Source organism: Saimiri boliviensis, chromosome X (genome assembly GCF_048565385.1).
Source record: "Saimiri boliviensis isolate mSaiBol1 chromosome X, mSaiBol1.pri, whole genome shotgun sequence".
NCBI classification, from domain to species: domain Eukaryota; kingdom Metazoa; phylum Chordata; class Mammalia; order Primates; family Cebidae; genus Saimiri; species Saimiri boliviensis.
Window position 1 is genome coordinate 28,400,280 of NC_133470.1, and position 25,290 is coordinate 28,425,569.

Here is a 25,290-nt window from a genome sequence, read left to right on the forward strand (position 1 = left end):
TGACCTCAGGTGATCCACCTGCCTCAGTCTCCCAAAGTGCTGGAATTACAGGCGTGAGCCACCACATCCTGCCAGGAATTCAGTTCTAAAGAATCTAAGAGAAACTTGAATGGCATGAAATAGGGACACTGGTAGAAGCCAGGGACAGAGGACAGTCCAGAGAGCTCACACAGCAGCAGAAGATGGACCTGGAACCACAAAAGATGAAAAGCTCTCACATATCTGAGTAAGGGGACTTTCTGTAATTTTTTTCCAAGGTGCGGCATTAGGTAAAATTTCACAGTGTTTGAGTGATCATTTTAACTACATATCAAATTGCTTCAATCCTTTTTCTTCTCCTAAGGCTCAAGAGTGAAAGGAAAGATGTGATAGGAGGATTAAAAACTGCAGCAAAAAACTTATAAAGGACAGAGAACACTGGGTAAGAACTGAAGAAGTGAAAGGCAGCCAGAGAATGGCTTGTAATTTAAAGCAGCACATACAAATGTATTCAATCTAAAGCTCTGGGTCTCAATCTCTAGTGTGCATAAGAAACATTTGAGTAGCTTGTTTAAAATCGAGATTGCTAGGTGCCACTTCCAGATTTCCTATAATTCTGTCAACAATCTCTGCTTTTAACAAGAACCTTCACAACTCCATAGGTAAGCTCCCAAACCATTTTTTGACATAGAATTTATTAAAGCATTTCTGATATGCCCCAAACATTACTTCTTGGGCTCCATAGGGCATAGGTGGCATTTGTCGGTGACTTGATTTTGAAGATCTAAATGTAAGAAACATTATGAGCTCAGAACATATTTTCTTTGACCATGTTAAGCCTGTGAAATGTTTTCAAGTCACATTTCTAATACATTTGTTGGAAGCGGGTGACTATTTTTATTTTCTTGAGTGTATACCAGATATTTCTAAATGATTAACCTATGTTTGCATGTGGAATATCTCCTCCTTAAAATGTTTCTTCATATTTGTAATGACCTTTTTTTCTGGTTATATTATATATAGGCTGCTAGGGCTGGAAGGAACCTGAGAGATGATAGTTCAACCTTCTTGTTTTAGATATGTGGAAACCAAGATTGCAAAGGTATAAAACAGCTGCTGAAAACATAACTTGAGCTGTCCTATTTAGATATGGGAAATGGAAATTACAAACCTTTGTTAGACGAGAAAATCCTTAAACCTTAGTGGTTTTAACCAAATGTTTTGGATCTCTGAGCAAAAAGGCTTGTTGCTGTTAAATTAAATTAAATTGGGCCTAAAGCTGCCTCTGTACATAGCAAACTGCAACCCAGCTTGGCATGTAAGCAATACACAACTTAAGAGTACACTCTTGTAACAAATAGCTGAGTCTCCGTCAATCCCAGCAGTCAAGTTTCAGCTAATCACAGGCTATAAACTGATCAGATCATGCCCATATAAAGCAAATGCCTATTTACACTATGCCCAAGTAAGGCAAATTCTAAGCTGTAACCAGTCAAGCTGTTTCTGTATGTCACTTCCTTTTTCTGTCTATAAATACAGCCTGCCCACCTTGCTGGGTGAAGCTTTCTGAACTTCTAATTCTGAGTACTGTCTGATTCATGAATAGTTTTTTGATCAAATAAATGCTGCAAAACTGAATTTGTCTAAAGTTTGTGTTTTAACATTGCTAATTGTTAAATATATTCTGTTTACCCCTACCCACTAAACAGAAAATAAAAGAGGTAGTTCAAAGGGGCATGCTTAGCTTCTATGCATTTCTATTAATCTTTATTAGTGAAGGCAAGAGCTTAGGGGTTACTACCATTTAACAAGGCCAGTGCTAATCTCTAAAAAGCTGAAATTTCCACAGTTTGTAAGGTTTAGGTAAAATGCAGAGCCTTGAGATGTGTTGGAGTATATTGCTTGGTCTTTAAGGAAGTCTTCAATGTCAGGACTCTAAGAATTACAGGGGCTGATAAAGTGATTCTTATTTCTCTAGACACAGATATTTGAAGTGTGATTTGGTTAATGCCTAGTTTGAAATCCTTAATAAAACTTTGCTCTGAAAGGCATGCATTCTGAAAGCAAAATGTGTTATATTGAATTCATTTTTCACTTTGACTTCCTTTATAAAACTAATGATATATCCCTATAAATCTTTAGTACCCTCATGTAATAAAATAGCACTTAAGCATGCAGAAAGAAAAGGTAGGAATGCAGAAATAATAAAGAACCACAATACTGGCATAAAAACAGACACAAAGACCCATGAAAAAGACTAGAGAACCCAGAAACATTTAACATTTAACTCATTTTTGACAAATGTGCCAAGAACATATAGTGGGAAAAAGACAGTCTCTTCAATAAATGGTGCTGAAAAACTGGATATCCATATGCAGAAGAATGAATCTTGACCCCTATCTCTCACTATATACAAAAATCAAATCAAAGTGGCTTAAAGACTTAAATGAAATACCACACACCATGAAACTACTACAAGAGAACATTGAGAAAAATCTCCAGGGTGTCATCAGCAGATGAATAATTTGGATTTGTACTTCAGAAACAACAAAAAACTTGAAGAACCACGAAATTAAAATGGGAGCTATCTCTTCAAAGAGAGAGAATTAAGCCCAAAGAGAAGTCAACACTTATTTGCTAGACAGGTCTTTAATTCCAACATCCAAACATAATTAACATTCTGAAAGTGAGAGAAAGAAGGTCGGAGATAGTCAATGTCCAAGCTGCATTTTTCTCTCAAAGGTAGACTCTGCCTCTTTTCGCCCTTTCTTTGTTCTCCATTATACAGACACTAACTATTCTAACCTCTAATAGCAAGTACTACCCAAGAGATTTATTGCTTCTATAGCTATATGTCAGTGTCCTTGCTTCTTAATGTTCAGAATTGTATAAATATGAATATTTTTAAAAATATTTACAATTTTTTTCTGCCAAATATAAAAATATCACAGAATGTAAATTTTGCTAAAATTATGTTGACAACATATCACATAGTTTTCATAGTTAATAGTACATAAAATGATCTGGAAAAATAATCTAGTAGTTGATTAAATGGAAATCTTCATACATATTTCTTATGTAACAAATTGACTACTTCTCATCATTCATATTTTAAGACGAAAAATGCAAGGATTGTGGATATGGGATTTTAAAATGGAAAACACTTTCTTTGACTAATTACCATCTTAATATTGGATAATATCATTAGTAACTGTGTGTCCGCATGTGTGTGTACATTTGAATAAAAAATTTTCCCTTTGTTTTTCTCCCACTTAAAGCCGTTAATGTTTTTGTTTTGTTTGATGGCCCTTAAACTATCACTAACTACTTACTTTTCTTCCTTATACTTCTTGGCCAACATGTGATGGGATAATGAAATGAGAGCATATACTTTTCTTGAATTAAATAGTAGGGGGGAGCTAGGGGGGGGACAGTGGGGGTGGGGAAGTTGGGGAAGGATAATGAGGGGAGAAATACCAGATATAGTTGATGGAAGGATGAAGGTAGAAAACCACCTTGCCATGTATGTACCTATGCAACAATCCTGCATGATCTGCATATATACCCCAGAATCTAAAGTACAATTTAAAAAAACTATGAGATAGGATTATACAATTTCAATTAAATTGCTTTTCTCTCAAAGACATCTTATTTACTTGTCTTTACACAACGCCTTTTAATCAGTTTTATTTTAATTTAGAAAACCAAGGTAGAGAAATTAAACAATTTGCCCAGGTTCATAAAGTGTGATTACAGAATTAATAGAATAGAATTGTAGAACTACAAGAGACCTGGAAGAGACTGTTCAGGATTCTGGCCAAACTCTTCATTTCAGTGAGGGAGAAAATTGAAGTCTGAAGCAGTTAAATGACTTGATCAAGATTATATGTTAGATCGTAACAGAACAGAACAGAAGGGAAACTAGGTTGCCCGACTGCTGGCCCATGTCTTTCTACTCTACCATACTCACATATTTAGAGTTTGGAATTTTTGCATTCATATAAGTTAGCTGGAGGCAGTAAGCATAGCCCTATAAAGCAACCCTTGAACACTTGAAGAAACATGTTATCAAGTGTAAATTAGAATAGTATCGGGAAGACCTAGTGAGGAAATAGCCAGAAAAGAAAAGATTCATATGGAATATGAATCAAAATTTGGATAATTAATTCTGCAATCACACTTTACGTTGCAAGTGTGAGAACCAGCAAGTGTACATACTCATATGGAAGAGTTAGGAAACTGTTGGAGAATAGGAATGGGGTTAGAAAATAGAATCTATTGATTCTGTTGGCTCAGAGAATCTATGTTGGGGAGTAACTAGAATGATGCTTGGTGAGAAAGGAACTGAAGGCAGAAAAAGAACAGAGAAGGGAAGGGAGTTATCAAGGACTTATTAGTCAACATCAAATATTTGTTGAATGAACAGATAAATAAATGAATGAGAGGGATATGGAGACCAAAAAGACTGAAGCTTTGAACAAAAAAGTAATATATAAACAGTGTCCAAGGTAGAGTATTCTTGTATCAATATGGCATATCATGAAGACTTAAATAGGAATCTTTATCACAGGAAGAGAAAATATGCATGGCCGAAGAAAAACAAATGGAAGAAAAAGGATATAATATGGACTTGTATTTGGAAGCACAAGGATACCTCTTAAGAGCCAATGTAATACAAAGGGAAACTTCAAAATCATTTGGATTCAAATTCAATTTTGTTTCTTTAAAAATGGACAACTGGGAAATAAAGCACTAACGGTTTTATTTTTTTTTGAAATATAAAAGCAGTTTCAGAATCCCTCATGAAACAGTGAACCAACTGTAACTTTTTAGCATAATATGTTATAACTTGGGCAAACACAAGACGATTTTTCCAGGATATCATTGAAACTATTTTTTAAGTGTGGGAACTTTCCATTTTAAAATAACCCCCATGGGAGAAGTGACAAGATTCATAACGCAGGTGCATCAGTGCCACTAATGGTTCTGTATCTGACTGTTCCAGTTGTTCATTTGCTCATAATCATCCCTATTTGCTACCTACATTGTACTTCTATCAACTGAACCCTACCATTTGCTATAGATTGACCAATACCCTAATTTCAATCAAGTGTCAGGAAATACGCTAAATTACTCTGATGTGGAGACTTACTTCTTTTCTTTTTATGAGTGCTTATAACATATCCTGTCTTAGAGAGGCCTATATAAAAGCCGAAAACATTGATCTGAATATTTAAATTCTAGAATTGGCAGCACCTTAGATAAGCTAAGGTAACTGTTTCCTACTTGATTAATGACAGCAAGAATTAAACTGCAGTAGCTGACATATGGGAAACTGCTGAGAATGAACAGTCCAAATTTTGGCTGACACGCTGTTTGCCACTTTCAATTCTCCTTTTATTTTATCAAGTTCACATGAAGGAGAAAAAAGGCACTAAGTGATATTCGGAACAATTATAGCACATTCCTTTTTCTTTTGTGCAGAAAAGAATACCTTTACTTTACCTACCAATATCTTTTCCATCTCACATGTTCATTCTTTTTTAATGACGAATGTTATGAAAGTGGCCTGTGTCATTACACATACTGACCTCTCTTAAGAGTTTAAGCTGTAGAAAGTGAAGACAGCCTCCCTATCTTTGAAAACGCTATTACCCATTGTTGCTCCCAGCACGTCACCAACAAGTTGATACAAAATTCATATACAAAATAGGGAGACAAGAAGAATGTCTGGGAAGCCAGGGTGCAAACTTGGTTGCAGGGGGAGCCTTATATATAAAATTAAAATCCTTTTCTACTCCTAGCAATCTACTCTCTATTTCTTCCTTTCAATTTGCATGCATTTCTTTTTAGAAGTTTCCTTCTTTCTTTACATGCTATGGCAGGCATCCCCAAACTAAGGCCCGCGGGCCACATGCGGCCCCCTGAGGCCATTTACCGGGCCCCCTACCACACTTCAGGAAGGGGCACCTCTTTCATTGGTGGTCAGTGAGAGGAGCACAGTATGTGGCAGCCCTCCAACGGTCTGAGGGACAGTGAACTGGCTCCCTGTATAAAAAGTTTGGGGACGCCTGGTTAAAAGTTCAGACTCTGAAGTCAGACTCCCTGTTTTCATCTTGGATCTTCTACTGGCTAAGTGACCTTAAGAACGTTATTTAGCCTCTTTGTGCCTCACTTTCTTCAAATGTAAAAGGAATTTAACAATAGAATCTACCTCTTACGGTTGCTGAGAGCATTAAACCCATTAATAAATCTAAAGTGCTTATGGCATTGCATGGTATGTAGGTACATCATGTAAATGTTAGTTGCTATCATTATTTCATACTTGATGCAGACATTTACAATAGTGCTTTTGAATTAATACAAATTCAGTTTTTTCCTCTTTATAGAAGTATATATGCTAAAATTTTGGACAAGTTAGAAGAACTATAAAGAAGAACAAAAATAAATCTCCCTTCTGTAATCTTTCTACCTAGAGATAGTAGCTACTCCCGCTATTTAGTGCATACTCCCATAACTATTATTAAGTCCTTTTGGTCATCTTCTACCTCCTTCACTATTACTTTTGCTATAGACACAGAAAAAAAAGCACAAAACATATTTATAAAGAGAAGTGAATTAGGAAAGGCAACTGACTAGACAGCAGGAAGCCTAGCTTTCATTCCCAGTCCTTGCTAGATCATTTAAGTAACAATGGGGATTTTACTTACCTCTGTCCTTTCATTCCTCCATTGGACTACTGCAAAACTGATATAACAAGAACTTCCCTCTGCCTTTTTTACAAAGATGCTAAAATGCATGCATTAACTTCTCAAAAGAAAGCTGATACATAGAACAAGGCAAAATATAAAGTCTGTGAGTATAGTACAACTGAAAGCTTAGTTTACAGAGGATGTGTTTTGACAAAATCTGAGAGTAAGCAACAGATAGCAAGTTGCTATAGTCTCTCTTTAGCTGTAGGAGCTGTGGAGAGGTCTCTGCTACACTGTTAATTATAATGTGTTATGGTTTTTAAAGAATGTCCTTTGGTATGCATTTAGACTACTGCCAAAAATAATTCTGTAACACATATCCCTTAATTTTTTATCACTTTTCATATAACCCTGTGATATGACAAGAGAGAAATTTATGAAATTAGAATAGCTGCACTCCTCATTTAAATTCACTCTAATGTCTTAATATGCATGTCTCCTATCGTTATAAAACATCACCATTTTTATCTGATCTGAATCCTCAAGTATCACCTCCGCACCAAACAAATAAATGATTCATTTATTCAAAATAAAATGAATCATTCGGAAATTGGGTGATTTACATAGACATGTGAGATACTAGTTACTTGTGCTAAGACAATGAGGACAATTTTGCCATTTTAATTCATTTGTGGACTTTTTGCTCCAGATCTTTTCCTACCTAATGTTGAGAGACTTTTTCCGAAGTTCGCTCCACTTGAAGTTCATGTTATCCAAACGTCTTTGTAACAGGACTGCATCATCGGAACCTTCCAGAGATCTCAGGATTCTTTGGCTGTTTTCATCCAGGTTGTGATAAATATCTGTGTGAGCTTCAATTTCACTTTGGAGGTCCTACAGGACAGCAGAAAGAAGAATATGTGCAGAATTACCAAACAAAGGAAACGAGCGATGAATGTGAATTTGGAGAATTGCAAAAAATATAACTATTAGTTCAAAGATGTTTCAATCAGGCTAACTAACAAGAAGATACACCTCAAATCCTTTTTATTGGCGTGTTGCTTTCTCTTGTTATTATGTAGATTCTAAATGGGTATCTTACTAGGTTTGATAAGTTTATTCCTTGCCATTATGAGTTAGAAAGAAATGTACTTATTACTTTATAAAGTTCACAAGTTATATCTTCTAGTCTATGGACAAAATGTATTACTTCATGGAGGTGATAAGAAATAAAATTCTATGATAAAGTATACCCCAGTGCCAATAATTTCATTACTATATGGTTCAAGTCATATTTTCTATTTACATAGTAATCTGTAGAGTTAACTCTGACCATAAATAATAAACAAGATTGCACTTGGTCCACAGCACCAGCACATTGCTGGGAGTCTTTCATGGGAGAGAGAATCTTCTTGACAACACACATTAAGTTCACCTTGGTATTATAGCATCGTACACATATTACAGCATCATACATTTATTAATTATGATTTCCCACTTAATATATCATATTTTAAATTTGACAGATGGAAAGTACATAGGACCTTGGTAAGAGTTATGATAAGAGGTTATACATGCAACCTCATTTGTATATACACAGATCAAGAAAATTATTATAGTAGAAGAATCTGACCTTTACATGGTATGTCTTCCTGTGTAACATTTTCAGCTTGAACCGGGGACTACAGCACTGATCCTGTTGCATAGCAATCCTGAGAAAACCCAGAAACTGAAAGAGCCCTGCTTTAAAATGCCAACTTTGCTTACATTCTGTTGACAGAATGAATTTTGGAGCACAGGCCTCACCAGTCAATAATAATAAACAGCCACTTTGTACTCTGCACTAAACAGTAGCCAGGCGTGTGGATGTGGGAGGAACCTCAAAGAGAGGAGGCCTAGAATATGCAACTGACAGTTTATATTAAACAGCCAACTTTTCTTATCATTTTGCCACTACAAGCCAGAGACATTATAAATTCATTTTATATATGTGTTTCCTTCCTTGTTCCCAGCAGAACAGTCAAAGCCAAGGGAACATTCCTTAGAGAGCTGCCGGGTATCAACATTCCTTTCTGCCTACACAATGAATGGATGCTTTGTACATTATCTGACTTGCTCTTAGAGATTTGTATGCTTCTGTTCAACAAGTTTAAAAATTCATTCTGAAGCTCCAAACAATTGGATTGATCTGTGTAACTAGAAAAAATTTTTTTTCTCTCTCTCTCAAATTGAATTAAATTACTCTGCTAAAGTAAGGGAGCAAGTGGCAGAAATAACATGTTAGAAATTCTGAAGAACTGGCTCATGTTTTCACCCATAGCCTCTTCAGATGCAGTATTTTAAATGTTGCACAAGTAAGGTAGACAGACAATGAATGTCTATTGTCACTATTTCTGGCAGCTAAAATATGATGGACTCTAAAGAGAGTCGTGTCCCATTCTCTTTGACATGGAGACAGGAAAGGGAAGAAATATGGATAGAACCACATCAGAAGTTGATAGAAGGGAAATACTGAAACAGACTGAGTAGTATCTCTGTCCCATCAAAACCAGGTTTGTACTGGAAGGACATAGCCTCATTTTGAAACTAGCTTATGTGGTAGAGGGTTAGTATTGGGATGCTTGTAGAATGAAGTTTGGTCAAATACATCCCCACTTTAAGTTTTCCTTTCTTTTTTCCTTTTCTCTGCATGGAATATCATGCCTGCCTAATCTGCACTTCTTCAGCAAAAGAGAAAACTGAATTAATTTATCTAAGTACTTCAGAAGGAAAAAACCAACCAGATCTAAGTTCCAGATAATTCCTTCACTTGTCTCTTACTTTACTTGTGTTATATTTGATTTGTGCAATATCAAAAACTTTACTTTTGTGTATGCACTTAGGGGATTAAAGAAAAACTTTTAGGTGTTCAAGAAAATAAAGTATTTTCACTAATAGCATCAGTTTCCTATGTTTACTACATTAACATACATATAAAGGATAGTACATGTGAATTTCTATATCCTACATTGATAGCAGAGACCCAGGCTCAATCACAAGCTCCTTAAGATTATATATACCATAAAGACACCAACACTTTGTCTTCTCAAGCATAAATAGAATGTCAATTCATGAATTTGATGATTTTCATCTTTGCCATGTATATTATACTGCATATAAACATCTTGTATTATCAACAAAGAAATGAATATAAAATTGATAAGTATTTATTGAGGACTGACTTGTTGTCTAGTTTTAGCACTTTGGGAAATGTAAGAGGAGTGCAAATATGGTTCTGTCTTTAAATTTCCTAAAAGCCAGTGTGCACTTTTGTTTAATTTGTTTATATTAGCAGCTAAATATTGATGGGAGTTCCTGCCAACTCTTCACAGACACTCTTCCCTTTAGAAAGGCAGAGATGGCTAAAGTTGTCTTAGCATTTGCAGGGAAGGTAAGTCTTATGTCAGTACTCCTTTTCCAGGTCATGATGCTGATATAGAACTATAAATGACACATGTACAGTAAAGGGCTTTACAGGTTACAAAGTACTTACAAATGTACCACCTTAGTTATTCCTCCCTCTGGCTCTGTGAAGTATGTCAGATTTTCTGTTTTGCACATGAGAGCACAGAGACTCAGGGGTGTTTAACTGACTGTCCTAAAAGTCACATATCTGATAAGTGTAAGAACTGGGAAATGGATCCAAATCTCTTTATTCCAGAAGATCTTGGGCTGTCTCCACCAACCCTTTTGCCAGAAGCATTGGACATACCATACAGTAGTCGTTGAAGCTGAACAAAGATACTACTTGCAAGGGGAAATAAGTGTCTGTTGAGAAACAAGCACACTGAAAGACAGCATTCTTGAGTTTGATAAAATGTTTACCCACATAGATTGATTTGTTCTGAAGGAAAAATTGAATTGACTGCTCTTTTCACTTCTCATTTAGCACTGGGCATCCTGGACCACCTGTGAGCAAAAACGGTTCACATTGAAAAGATCTCCTTTCTACAAATATCCCTGCTGCCAGAACAGAAATTCTGCCATCAGTAATTCATCTCTTTGTCTACAAGAGTCATGTGGACTACTATGAACCACACCAAGAAATGACTTGACACTTGAGCATACACGTAGTTCATCCATGTTTCTTTGGGATGGCAGGCTGGTAGGAAATCCGTCAAGCTACAGGACTCAGGTAGGTTGCCTTAAAGGAAGTAAGTATTGGGGAAGAACCCAAGGCTCTCTTTGAAAAGCTGGCATACTGTAGTGGATATTTTTTTAGTATCAATATGTAGCATGAGTCATAGATTGGTAATAAGGGCAGACTGGAAGGAATATAACGTAACGTAACGTAACGTAACGTAACGTAACGTAACGTAACGTAACGTAACGTAACATAACACTACCATGATGATATTTGTCTAAACGCATCATTTAAAGACTAAACCTCCAGACTTAGGGAGCACAGAAAAGCAAAATTTATAGAGAATCAAGTGGGGTTCTCAGAGGGTAGCCAATCTGGACAAAGTTTTTTTTTTTTTTTTTTTTTTTTTTTTTTTTTTTTTTTTTGAGATGGAGTCTTACTCTGTCGCCTAGGTTGTAGTACAATGGTGTGATCTAGGCTCACTGCAACCTCTGCCTCCTGGGCTCAAGTGATTCTCCTGCCTCAGCCTCCCAAGTAGCTGGGACTACAGGTGTGTGCCACCAAACCCGGGTAATTTTTTGTATTTTTAGTAGTATTTTAGTAATTTTTTGTATTTTTCACCATTTTAGTCAGGATAGTCTCAATCTCCTGACCTCATGATCCACCCGCCTTGGCCTCCCAAAGTGTTGGGATTACAGGTGTGAGCCACCGTGCCTGACTGACAAAGGGTAATTTTCTAATTTTCTTAGAAATTTTTGGATAGCTTCATTTCACTTCTGGCTTAACCAGAAAAGATTATTCAAGCCTTCATTACTGCATTCACTGTATGCTCTCTAATTTTTTCTCTTCTTTTTTTGTGATTGCAGTCTTCAGGAAAAACAATAATGACTGAACAAAGGGAAAAGGTATTTGCTACATAACAAAAACCATAGCAGCAGCATCAAGAGCAACAACATATATGAGACTTACTATACACCAGGTGCTGTCCAAAGCACTGTATATACATGAGTTCATTTTCTCCTCTCAATAAACCTCTAGAGTAGGGGCTATTACTATCTTCATTTTCCATATAAGATAATAAAACTACTGTGAGGTTAACTGAACATGCCCAAGGTCACACAGCTAATAAATGCAGCATGATTCAGAACGTAGCCAGTTGGACTTCAGGGTTTGTGCTCATAACCACTAGGCTACATTACCTTTCAAGTTTAGTTGTTGGTGGTAGTTTCTCCTATTAATAATGCTACTATCTAAATTTTAGCAAATCTAGCACTGCCATTAGAAAATAAAGGATAAAGGTTTCAGCACTCAAAGAGCAATTTTATGGTCTTATTAATATAAAGACTATTAAACAGATTTGTAGCAGTGGACAGAGGTGCATCCAATACAACAAGAGAAAACACAAAGTAGTTGAAAAAATGGGTGCAAATGAGAAACATAATGTGTGTCCCCATAAGGGAAACATTTGGCCTAAAGTTCTGTATAATTATAGAGCAAATTCCAGCTGGGAGTACCAAAAAAGTTCACTCATGAGACAAGCAATATGTTCATAGTATAGCAGTTTTAGGACTAGGGGATATCCTGTTTTCTGAAGGGCTTTTACAAATTCCACACTTCTTTCTTATCTGAGTCTCATCTACTCCTATTGTGAATCTTCTTTCTCAGTTTCCAGAGAAAACTCATTTCAAAATGCAGTTAAATTGACATAGGTTTGAGTCTTCTCTTCTTTTTCCCTTATTAGCCAAATAATGATGAAAACTCTTTAATTACATTGGTGTCACTAAACATGAAATAATAACACATACCTGCTGAATTGTTTTGAATATTACATGGAATAATTTTTGTAAAATATTTTGAATAGCATCCAGAACACAAGACATCTTTAATAAAAAATAGCTAATGCAAGGCTTACTATTGTAAGATAATCCATGTGGAAATCAGATGATTGAAATAGATTTCATGAAGGTACAGGACTTGGCTTGAGCCTTGAGGGATATATAGCATTGAGAAAGGGGAATAAAAGAAAAAATTCTGGGTAAAAAGAATAGCATGGGAATGGAGTAAAGGTGAAATGAATTTGGTTTATGAGCAGGGACAATGAATTGTACAACCTGATTGGAATGAACAATGAGTGTTGAGAGATACTGGTATAATGCGGCCCAACTGCTTAAACCAAGTTAAATAAAATCTTCCTTTAGGAAGCCACTGAGAATAAAAGTTTATAAAGAAAAGTACAAAGGCAAGATTATTGAATATTAAATTTGTACTATTTCATTCAGCAAGTAGAATTACCCATGGTGTTCATAAGTAATAATACAACTGGGGAAGAAAAGGGAAAGTTATGGATGTTTTACTAGAAGAAAAATAAAGGAGATATCAAGAATTAGTGCTGTATCCTTCTTTTTATTATTAACCATTTTATTAACCATTAAGAAAATGGTTTTGATACTGTTCTAGAACATCATGAATAATCACATCCACATATTTCCTTTCCTATGTAAATGGAATTATTTGTCTCTAAAATAGGGCTCAGCAAATGAAAACTCCCCTATTTTAATATATTTGAGAAGTAAGGAAACAAGCACAATGATGTAGAAAAAGTAACAATAAGTAACAAAATCTCCTTAAAAATTTTATTATAGACAAACTTGTATTATCGCTAAGCTTTTCTGAAAGCAGTTAGTATATGAATAATTACAAGGCCATTAGTTCCTCTTTACTGATTTTTACCTAATTTAAATAAGCTCAATAGGTGGAAAAGTGATCTGATTTCTAAGAACTTAGAAGGTCAGGAACATATGATCCAAAATGGAAAAAAATTCTCCTCAGTGGCTAAATTGAGAGTAGGAAGAAGTGACACCAGACAGAGAACCAGAAGGATGTGAAAGGAGCCACAGGCACGCATAATTGACCAGAGTCACACAGTGTGGAAATGAACAGTTCTACATGTATTAGTAGCCCTTGAAGGCATCACCTTAGTTTTACAGTGAAGCCAGATATTAAATACTCATGATGATGCTGAATTAACCAGAGAAAGCAGATTTACATTCAATAAAATCTGTTTAAGAAAGCTGTGTATGCCAATACTTCAAATGACCAAAGGACTTTTATTTGTTACAGTTGTTTTGAAAAGGTGTTACTGATTTAAAGAAAAATAAAACAAAACCAATTACCCCAAACTGGAACTCCCTTAGACTGGTTATCCAAAATGACTCATTAAACATGAGCTCTAAATAGTAGAGCTTCTGGAGCACACCTGCACATACGCATACGAACACACACACAGAAACAGACATTCTATTATGAAGACATAAGAACAGAAATTGAGAGTAAATCTTTAGAAATGTGTACAGCAATCTAAAAAAAAGCATGGGTTTACATTTTGCATGTCCGGTATTTGTAATTTTTTAAATAATTCATTTCTATTACATATTGCAAAAATATCAGTCTGCTATGGATTTGGAATTAAAACAAGCCAAAAATAAAACCCCAAAATGATCTTTTCTAATAAATGTTTTGAGAAGAATCCAGAGGAAGAAATTGGACCCACAGTCTTGGCCTTATAAGGATTCTAATCTAACCACTGAAGGTTCCTAGCTAGATCAGAAAATGCAGTTGGATACAGATTCACAAGAGGATGTGACTTTTTTTTCTTTCTTATTCTATATGTGGCCATGCAATACCTTTAAAAGCAGCAGGTCATCCCAACAGACAACAGTTAATTTGAGGACTGCTGTTTGTCTGGGAGCCTGGTTGTTCTAGGTAGATGAGGATTATGTTTTCAGGTCCACTGCATTGCATTGCATGTTAAACGAGTAGCTATGGATTTAGGAGTCCACAGGCTTTGCTTTAAAACTGGCTGTTATTAAAGTCCTCAGAGACTATTATCTTGCAGTGTTTGTTGTCTTTGCTTTCATATCTCATTTGAAAATTCTCACACTTGAGAATGCTGGGAAGATGGCCACCTAAGAACAGCTCAGGACTTCAGCTCCCAGTGAAAGCACAGAGGGTGAGTGGACGCCGCATTTCCAGACGAATTTTTATTGCCCACAGACCAGGAGATACCCAGGCAGAGGGGTCACCAGCGCCACAGTCCCGGCCGGTGCGGCTGTTTTGGCCCCCGCGGGGCTGATTCGGCCCGCTCGGCTGCTGTGACCATGCCCTGTTGTGGTGGTTCTCCGTACAAAAGACACTGGTCTGGGAGCCCTCTTAGCTGGCGATCGGAGCCCTGAGATGGCAGAGTTGCCCATTCATCTGAAATAGCGAGCCAGGCCAGGAGATTCCTAGGCAAAAAATCCGCCAGGAGCCGGCGCCGCAGTTCGAGCCGACTCAGTGAGTCGCAGCACGGGAGATCCCGGCGCCTTTTCAACAAGCGACTGGAACGCGGGGTCATTCAACTTAAAAGAAAAGACTCTGAGTCAGGGAGCCAGGTGATCAGGCTCGGTTGGTCCCAGGCCCCTACCTCCAACAACAACGAAAACAAAAACAGTAATTGGAAACCCTCTGGGTTGAGTCCTTAAAACCAAACACAGCTGGACCTGGGACCGTCTGGCTTGGTCGGGGTGGGGCGTCCGCCATTACTGAGACTCTCCACCACTACGGAGGCAGGCTGCCGTTGCCGAGGCAACCCGCCACAACAGAGAGAGTCCGCCATAACAGAGGACAGTTCTAACTACGCCCATATAAACAGGACTGCAGGGAAGAGCACAGGGCAGCTGGGCGGAGCCCACAGCAGCTCAGCAAAGCCTCTGCAGGCAGACAGTGGCTGGGCGTGCTGCTATCTGGGCGGGTCAGACCTGAAAGAAAAATCAAAAAAGGCAGTAGTGCAACAGAAACTCATAAAGCCCCAACTCCCCGGGACAGAGCACCTGGGAACAAAAAGTGCTTTATGAGTTCAGCTGCAGCAGACCTAAACGTACCTGCCCAGCAGCTCTGAATGAACAATGGAGCTCACAGCTCAGGACTTAAGACCCAATAAAAGATAGACTGTCTCCACAAGTAGCTCCCTGACCCCCATAGATCCAAAGACTCACCTCATAAAGGAGAGAACAGACTGACAGTAGGCGAACATCCTTCTGGGACAAAGATAGCAGAAGAGGAAACTGGCAGCAACCCTTACTGTTCTGCAGCTGCTGCAGGTGATCCCCAGGCAAGCAGGTCCCAGAGAGGACCTCAGCAGTCCTACAGCAGAGGGGCCAGACTGTTAGAAGGAAAGCTTAAAAAAAAAAAAAGTAACTTCAGCATCCACGAACTAGAAGCTCACTCAGAGACCCAATCTGAAAGACAGCAACTACAAAGACAACAGGTGGATAAACCCATAAAAATGGGAAGAAACCAGCGCAAAAAGGATGAAAACTCCCGAAACCAGAACACCTCTCCTCCTAAAAGGGATCACAACTCCTCACCAGCAAGGGAACCAGACCGGATGGAGAAGGAGGGTGATGAAATGACAGAATCAGACTTCAGAAGGTGGGTAGTAAGAAACTACAGTGAGCTAAAAAGAACATGTTCTAACCCAATGCAAAGAAACTAGGAACGTTGAAAAAAGATTGGGCGAAATGCTAACGAGAATGGATAGCCTAGAGAGGAATATAAGTGAATTGATGGAGCTGAAAAACACAACACGAGAACTTCGTGAAGCATGCACAAGCTTCAACAGCCGAATTGACTAAGCAGAAGAAAGGATATCGGAGGTCAAAGATCAACTCAATGAAATAAAAAGAGAAGGCAAGAACAGAGAAGAAGGCACAAAAAGGAATGAGCAAAATCTTCAAGAAATGTGGGACTATGTGAAAAGACCTAATCTACGTTTGATAGGGGTACCTGAATGTGATGAAGAGAATGAATCCAAGCTGGAAAATACTCTTCAGGATATTATCCAGGAAAACTTCCCCAACCTAGCAAGGCAGACCAATATTCAAATCCAGGAAATACAGAGAACACCACAAAGATATTCCTCAAGAAGAGCAACCCCAAGGCACATAATCGTCAGATTCACCAGGGTTGAAATGAAAGAGAAAATGCTAAGGGAAGCCAGAGAGAAAGGTCAGGTTACCCATAAAGGGAAGCCCATTAGACTCACAGCAGATCTCTCAGCAGAAACCCTACAAGCCAGAAGAGATTGGGGGCCAATATTCAACATCCTTAAAGAAAAGAACTTTCAACCCAGAATCTCCTATCCAGCCAAACTAAGCTTCATAAGTGAAGGAAAAATAAAATCCTTTGTGAACAAGCAAGCACTCAGAGATTTCATCACCACCAAACCTGCTCTACAAGAACTCCTGAAAGAGGCTCTACACATATAAAGGAACAACCAGTACCAGCCACTCCAAAAACACACCAAATGGTAAAAGAGAATCAACACAATCAAGAAGCTGCAGCAACTAACCAACAAAACAGCCAGGTAGCATCAAAATGACAGCATCAAATTCACACATAACAATACTATCCCTAAATGTAAACGGACTGAATGCCCCAATCAAAAGACACAGACTGGCAAATTGGATAAAAAGCCAAAACCCATCAGTGTGCCGTATCCAGGAAACCCATCTTACATGCAAGGATACACAAAGGCTCAAAATAAAAGGATGGAGGAAGATCTACCAAGCAAATGGAGAGCAAAAAAAAAAAAAAAAAAAAAGCAGGAGTTGCAATTCTCATCTCTGATAAAATAGACTTTAAAGCAACAAAGATCAAAAGAGACAAAGAAGGACATTACATAATGGTGAAAGGATCACTGCAACAAGAAGAGCTAATGATCCTAAATTTATATGCACCCAATACAGGAGCACCCACATACATAAGGCAAGTTCTTAATGACTTACAAAGAGACTTAGACTCCCACACAATAATAGTGGGAGACTTTAACACCCCATTGTCAATATTAGGCAGATCAACCAGACAGAAAATCAACAAGGATATGCAGGACCTGAACTCAGACCTGGAACAAGCAAACCTAATAGACATTTACAGAACTCTCCACCCCAAATCCACAGAATATACATTCTTCTCAGCACCACATCACACCTACTCTAAAATTGACCACATAATTAGCAATAAATCACTCCTCAGCAAATGCAAAAAACGGAAATCATAACAAACAGTCTCTCAGACCACAGTGCAATGGAGTTAGAACTCAGAATGCAGAAACTCACTCAGAACCGCACAGCTTCATGGAAGCTGAACAACTTAGTCTTGAATGTTGACTGGATAAAGAATGAAATGAAGGCAGAAATAAAGATGTTCTTCAAAACCAATGAGAACGAAGACACAACATACCAGAATCTCTGGGACACATTTAAAGCAGTCTCTAGAGGAAAATATATAGCAATGAGTGCCCACATGAGAAGAAAGGAGAGATCTAAAATTGACACCCTATCATCAAAATTGAAAGAGCTAGAGGAGCAAGATCCAAAAAACCCCCAAACCTCACAGAAGACAGGAAATAACTAAGATCAGAGCAGAACTGAAGGAAATAGAGACACAAAAAAACTCTTCAAAAAATCAATAAATCCAGGAGCTGGTTTTTTGAAAAGATCAACAAAATAGACAGACCACTAGCCAGATTAATAAAAAAGAAAAGAGAGAATAACCAAATTGATGCAATAAGAAACGATAAAGGGGATATCACCACAGATTCCACAGAAATCCAAACCATCATCAGAGATTATTACAAACAACTCTATGCACATAAAACTAGTAAACCTGGAAGAAATGGATAAATTCCTGGACACCTGCATCCTCCCAAGCCTAAACCCGGAAGAAGCCAAAACCCTGAATAGACCAATAACAAGTTCTGAAGTCGAGGCAGCAGTTAAGAGCCTACCACCCAAAAAAAGCCCAGGTCCAGATGGGTTCACAGCCGAATTCTACCAGACATACAAAGAGGAGCTGATACCATTCCTTCTGAAACTATTCCAGACAATCCAAATAGAGGGAATCCTTCCCAAATCATTTTATGAGACAAACATCATCCTGATACCAAAACCCGGCAGAGACTCAACAAGAAAAGAAAATTTCAGGCCAATATCCATGATGAACATAGATGCAAAAATCTTCAATAAAACACTGGCAAACCGATTGCAACAGCATATCAAAAAGCTCATCCACCATGATCAAGTAGGATTCATCCCAGGGATGCAAGGCTGGTTCAACATTCGCAAGTCCATAAACATAATTCACCACATAAACAGAACCAAAGACAAAAACCACATGATTATCTCAATTGATGCAGAGAAGGCCTTTGACAAAATTCAACAGCCCTTTATGCTAAAAACCCTCAATAAACTAGGTACTGATGGAACGTATCTCAAAACAATAAAAGCTATTTACGACAAACCAACAGTCAATATCATACTGAATGGGCAAAAACTGGAAGCATACCCTTTGAAATCTGGCACTAGACAAGGATGCCCTCTCTCACCACTCCTATTCAATATAGTACTGGAAGTTCTAGCCAGAGCAATCAGGCAAGAAAAAGAAATAAAGGGTATTCAAATTGGAAAGGAGGAAATCAAATTGTCTCTATTTGCAGATGACATGATTGTATATCTAGAACACCCCATCATCTCAGCCCCAAATCTCCTGAAACTGATAAACAACTTCAGCAAAGTCTCAGGATACAAAATCAACATGCAAAAATCACAAGCATTCCTATACACCAGTAACAGACTTAAAGAGAGCCAAATCAAGAACGAACTGCCATTCACAATTGCCACAAAGAGAATAAAGTACCTAGGAATACAAGTAACAAGGAACGTAAAAGACCTCTTCAAGGAGAACTAGAAGCCATTGCTCAACGAAATAAGAGAGGACACAAACAGATGGAGAAACATTCCATGTTCATGGTTAGGAAGAATCAACATTGTGAAAATGGCCATACTACCCAAAGTAATTTACAGATTCAACGCTATTCCCATCAAGCTACCAATGACTTTCTTCACAGAACTGGAAAAAAACACCTTAAACTTCATATGGAACCAAAAGAGAGCCCGCAGAGCCAAGTCAATTCTAAGCAAAAAGAACAAAGCAGGAGGCATCACACTACTGGACTTAAAACTATACTACAAGGCTACAGTAATCAAAACAGCATGGTACTGGTACCAAAACAGAGATATAGACCAATGGAACAGAACAGAGGCCTCAGAGGAAACACAACATACCCACAACCATCTGATCTTCGACAAACCTGACAAAAACAAGCAATGGGGAAAGGATTCCCTGTCTAATAAATGGTGTTGGGAAAACTGGCTAGCCATGTGCAGAAAGCAGAAACAGGACCCCTTCCTGACACCTTACACCAAAATTAACTCCAGATGGATTAAAGACTTAAACATCAGACCTAACACCATAAAAACCCTAGAAGAAAATCTAGGCAAAACCATTCAGGACATAGGCGTAGGCAAGGACTTCATGACCAAAACGCCAAAAGCAATGGCAACAAAAGCCAAAATAGACAAATGGGACCTAATCAAACTCCATAGCTTCTGCATGGCAAAAGAAACAGTCAGTAGAGTGAATCGGCAACCAACAGCATGGGAAAAAATTTTTGCAGTCTACCCATCTAACAAGGGGCTGATATCCAGAATCTACAATGAACTAAAACAGATCTACAAGAAAAAAACAAACAAGCCCATTCAAAATTGGGCGAAGGATATGAACAGGTACTTTACAAAAGAAGACATACAGGAGGCCAACAAACATATGAAAAAATGCTCATCATCACTGGTCATTAGAGAAATGCAAATCAAAACCACATTGAGATACCATCTCACACCAGTTAGAATGGCGATCATTTAAAAATCTGGAAACAACAGATGCTGGAGAGGATGTGGAGAAATAGGAACACTTTTACACTGTTGGTGGGAATGTAAATTAATTCAACCATTGTGGAAGACAGTGTGGTGATTCCTCAAGGACCTAAAAATAGAAATCCCATTTGACCCAGCAATTCCATTACTGGGTATATATCCAAAGGATTATAAATCATTCTACTATAAGGACATGTGCACACGAATGTTCATAGCAGCACTGTTTACAATAGCAAAGACCTAGAACCAACCCAAATGCCCAACGATGATAGACTGGATAGGGAAAATGTGGTACATACACACCATGGAATATTACACAGCCATCAAAAACGATGAGTTCACGTCCTTTGTAGGGACATGGATGAACCTGAAAACCATCATTCTCAGCAAACTGACACAAGAGCAGAAAGTCAAACACCGCATATTCTCACTCATAGGCGGGTGTTGAACAATGAGAACACAGGGACACAGGGAGGGGAGCACTACACACTGGGGTCCATTGGGGGAAAATGGGGGAGGGACGGGGGTGGGGAGGTGGGAAGAGATAGCATGGGGAGAAATGACAGATAGAGGCGAGGGGACGGAAGACAGAAAACCACACTGCCATGTGTGTACCTATGCAACAATCTTGCATGTTCTTCACATGTACCCCCAAACCTAAAATGCAATAAAAAGATAATTAAAAAAATAAAAAATAAAAAATAAAGAATTCTCACACTTAAGCACCACAACAGCAGAGAGAAGGGATATGCTCTCTTGTGTCAGTATATTCCCAGCTGGAAAGCTTTATTTCAAAATCTAATCTTTAAAAATGACTGGCCTAGGGTAGATTACCTCTGGAGGAAACTATGCAAAATCCCATTTGTCAAACTGCCTTAAACAATCCCGAACTCTAGTAATATGTGATGCTTTCTCTCCTTGTTTGATCTTCTGACTCTATTCTTAAAATTACTTTGTAAAACTGATTAGTTCATTTAAGATATATTAGGTTGGAAGTAAGATGATAGGTATCTTTCTCATCTACATCTTGTTTTTCCTACTTGCATCCAGTCACAGTGCAAAATTTCTCAGCATATTTATTCATTACACAAACATTCATTAGGTACTTACTGCATGTCCATAAGTAGGGCCAATAATATCTACCTTTTACGTTTTTGGCAAAGATGAGGGATGAGATGATGTAAGTAAAACGACCAAGTACCTAACCCAATGCCTAACCTAGTGTGAGGCTTCATTAACACTGCATCCTTCTAGTCCCCCTCTCATTTTCTGCCATGCCTCCAATCCTGCTAGCAGAGGAGACGTGATGCCATTCAAAATGAATACTTAGTGCATGAAGATGGGAGCCAGAGCTATAGGCAGGAGCTAAGAGGCGGTTCTGAGGAGGTTCAAAAGGTGAAGCTCAAAGGGTACAGAGTAGCTATTGAGAGCTTAGAATGCAATCTGGAGATCATATCTGAATCTATAAGGATAATATTCTACTGTAGCTTCTTGTGTAAAGGTGTAACGTTGGGAAAATAGTATTTGGTAATGATTTTTGGGAGGATGGTGTTCAGGGTAGATGTAGCAGTGTCAGAGTGAAGGCAGAAAGTCTAGTTGACAGACAGTACCAGCCATTCAGGAACCAAAAAAGCAGTGGTTCCAGAATCAGAGAGAAAGTAAAGAAGAGGGATGCTACCACCATTGAGTGCTCATAAGTTATAAAAATAGCTACATGTGTGATTTGATTTCATCCTTCTCTTGTCCTATCTTTGGATGGTAGAATTCAGGAAAGTGGTAACTATTCACAAGTACATTTTAAGGATAGAAATGTTATTTTAAGTTCTATTTCTCAAGGAGTAAGAAAATAATTACACATGCTATGTTTCAAACACACACACACACACACACACACACACACACACACACAGACACACACACACCCTTTGCGGTCAAATAAATAAGAATGACAAAACCATTGACATCAAATGACAAGGGCATTGACATCGAAGCTCTGTATAGGCACAGGTGACTCCCATCTTCAATATACCCTATCAGGCATTCCTAAGCTATATGGGTGTGAGTTCTAGAGGACACAATTTCCTGAGAAAAGGTTGGTAGAGGAATACTACTTCAGATATTTTTTAAAAATTAGAAGCCATAGACCCAGTAGAGAACTACTGTTGATATTCATTTGTCTCTGCACATAAAGTTTAAAAAAGAATGGCACGCCTTTGTAATTCTAGTGTTGACAGAGAAAACACGTCTTAAGACAGGCTGAGTTTTCTTTTTTAAAAATATATGTAAAATCCATATAAAATACTTATACTGTGCTGAAATATTATTTCTGATATTGCTATACAGCTTTAGTGCTCATAATTGGGTGAGCATTTCCTTCATGAGACATCTTTCAGATCACTGCCAACAGTAATCTTGAAAGGCCTTAACAGGCAAACTCTAGATTGTACATTTAAGTCACAGACACAACAACAAATGAAAAGTCTGCAATGTTGAAGGTACTTTTGGTTTTATATTTTATGTTCAGGAATCAGTCTGTTTGAAGAAAACTGTCCTTATCTGAGAAAGACCAGATAGGTCTTTCCAACTCTGAGACATATTTATTATTGCAGAGCCATGATGAGGGGTGGGGGTTGGGTAGGGGGGGATAAAACAGGGCAGGAAACTAATACTTACAGCCCTTATAAATCCTTCACACCAACTCTATGAAATAGGCCTTCTTTATTATCTACTGAGGAAACCATGATTGTGAGAGGTAAAGTAACTTATACAAATCATAGAGTTGCTGTTATGTGGCAGAAGCAGGATTAGAGCACAGATCTTCTGAAACTAGGTTCTTTTTATTCTCTTCCCTCCAAGCTCCAGTTTCTTTCCCATCCATTATATACAAAGCAAGTGACTTCTAACTTGAACTGCATGTATCACAGCAACATAACTATAATAACTCATTAAGGCACCTGAGAGATGTTTAGCTTGAGAGCACTGTGATGCTCTGATAGGAATGGTCAGCAACTGAATTATTTTCCAATTAGGTGTTGTTTTTAAAAAGTTATCCTCAGTCAACTCAAAACTAATATCATTGATGATTTTGAATGGTTCTACATGAACAGAATAGATTCCTATTTTTCAAATAGGTAACTCTCTTCTCATGGACCAATACATATCTGGTTACATTAATCTGTACAATTTGCCTATATTACGTATAGTTAAAAGCTCAAAGAGCTCTTACTTCTGAAATCTCTTTGTCACTAAGCTATTTTTTGTCCTCCAGAGAATCACTGTAGTTCAAGATTGTATATTAGAAATAAGCAATTAGTTGATGTCAAGTATCATCCTAATAGCAATATGTAAGAAGAAGGCAAGAACATATGGCAAAGTGTCATAATTATTTTTGATCATACACTAGAAATCATAATAGCAGCTAATTTCCTTTGGCTTGTTTTAATTATTAAGGTTGTAAATGCAAACAATAACTTCATTCCAGCCCCCACCTTCCCCCCAAAAAAACCTCATAATATTCCCACATGACCACAAAACAACCCTACACTGATGCAATTGTTTAGAATAGGTTAATAATATGAAAATCTAAGACATTTCTATTTTTTAAATTTTAAATAGCAGGACACTTTCCAAAATAAACACATACTCATCAGACACAACTGTATTCATTTGTGGGTACTCTTTAGACTACAGCATACAGATATTAACCTTATTTCTAGGTATTCATAAATTTTGAATGTTAAAGAAGGTTCTAGTACCATGATGTTAACTAAAGGTCTGCTGATATAATTGGATCTGATTCTCTGGTGTTCTTTGGTGAGTTAATTTCTGTCTGCTACTAAGTAGAGTAAATTCTTTCTTCTGAAGAGTGTAATTTGTGTGTGTTTGCCTAGACAGTTATTTCATCCTATTTTACTTTCCTTCTCTTATGGAATAGGGTGAATGGTGATGGGGAGAAATCAAAGCTACTCTTTTGTTAATGTATGAGGAAAAGGAGGAAGTCAGGGGATATGCATATGGACACTGATATAAAGGTAGGTAACATTTGGCATATTTGCTAGGGAAAAATGTCATAAATGAAAAATGGGCAAAATGCTAAGAGGCATTTCCTCATTCTTAGAACTCACTGTTCTGGGGGCCAGAAACCAATTCATGGGCTTTCCATTGTGATATGATTTGTCTTTGTGTCCCTACCCAAATCTTATCTAAGACTGTAATCCCCATATGTTGAGGGTGGATGTGGTGGGAGGTGGTTAGATCATGGGGATTGTTGTCCCATGTGACAGTGAGTGAGTTCTCATGAGATTTGATGGTTTTATGAGGGGCTCTTCCCATTCACTTTCTCTCTCTCCTGCTGCCTTGTGAAGAAGATACTTGCTTCCCCTTTGCCTTCTACCATGATTGCTAGTTTCCTGAAACCTCCCCAGCCATAAAGAACTGTAAGTCAATTAAACCTCTCTCTCTCTCTCTCTCTCTCTCACACACACACACACACACACACACACACACACACACACACACATAAAACCCCAGTCTCCAGGAAGTTATTTATAGCAAGTATAAAAACGAACTAATGTACATTGTATATCTATTAATTCTTCCCAAAGCATTCAACTCAGTTCCGAAGATCCTAGAGAACCTTAGACTATTTTGCTGAAGCTGGTCTAGGGTACTTTTTGTGGCCTTTGGC

The 25,290-nt window shown here is 37.8% G+C and overlaps 1 protein-coding gene across 12 annotated transcripts in view; it reads right to left on the bottom strand.

Moving 5' to 3' along the window:
• The window catches only part of DMD (dystrophin), a 2,654,855-nt gene that overhangs the window by 395,312 nt on the left and 2,234,253 nt on the right, over nucleotides 1–25,290 (bottom strand). For 11 of the 12 annotated variants that reach the window (XM_074391460.1, XM_074391464.1, XM_074391461.1 and 8 more), the window contains one exon: nucleotides 7,393–7,565. In XM_074391460.1, the coding sequence (XP_074247561.1) occupies nucleotides 7,393–7,565 (173 nt within the window). Of the gene's footprint in view, nucleotides 1–7,392; nucleotides 7,566–8,304; nucleotides 8,634–25,290 lie in introns of those variants that run through there. The other variant, XM_074391465.1, reaches the window with a different exon arrangement.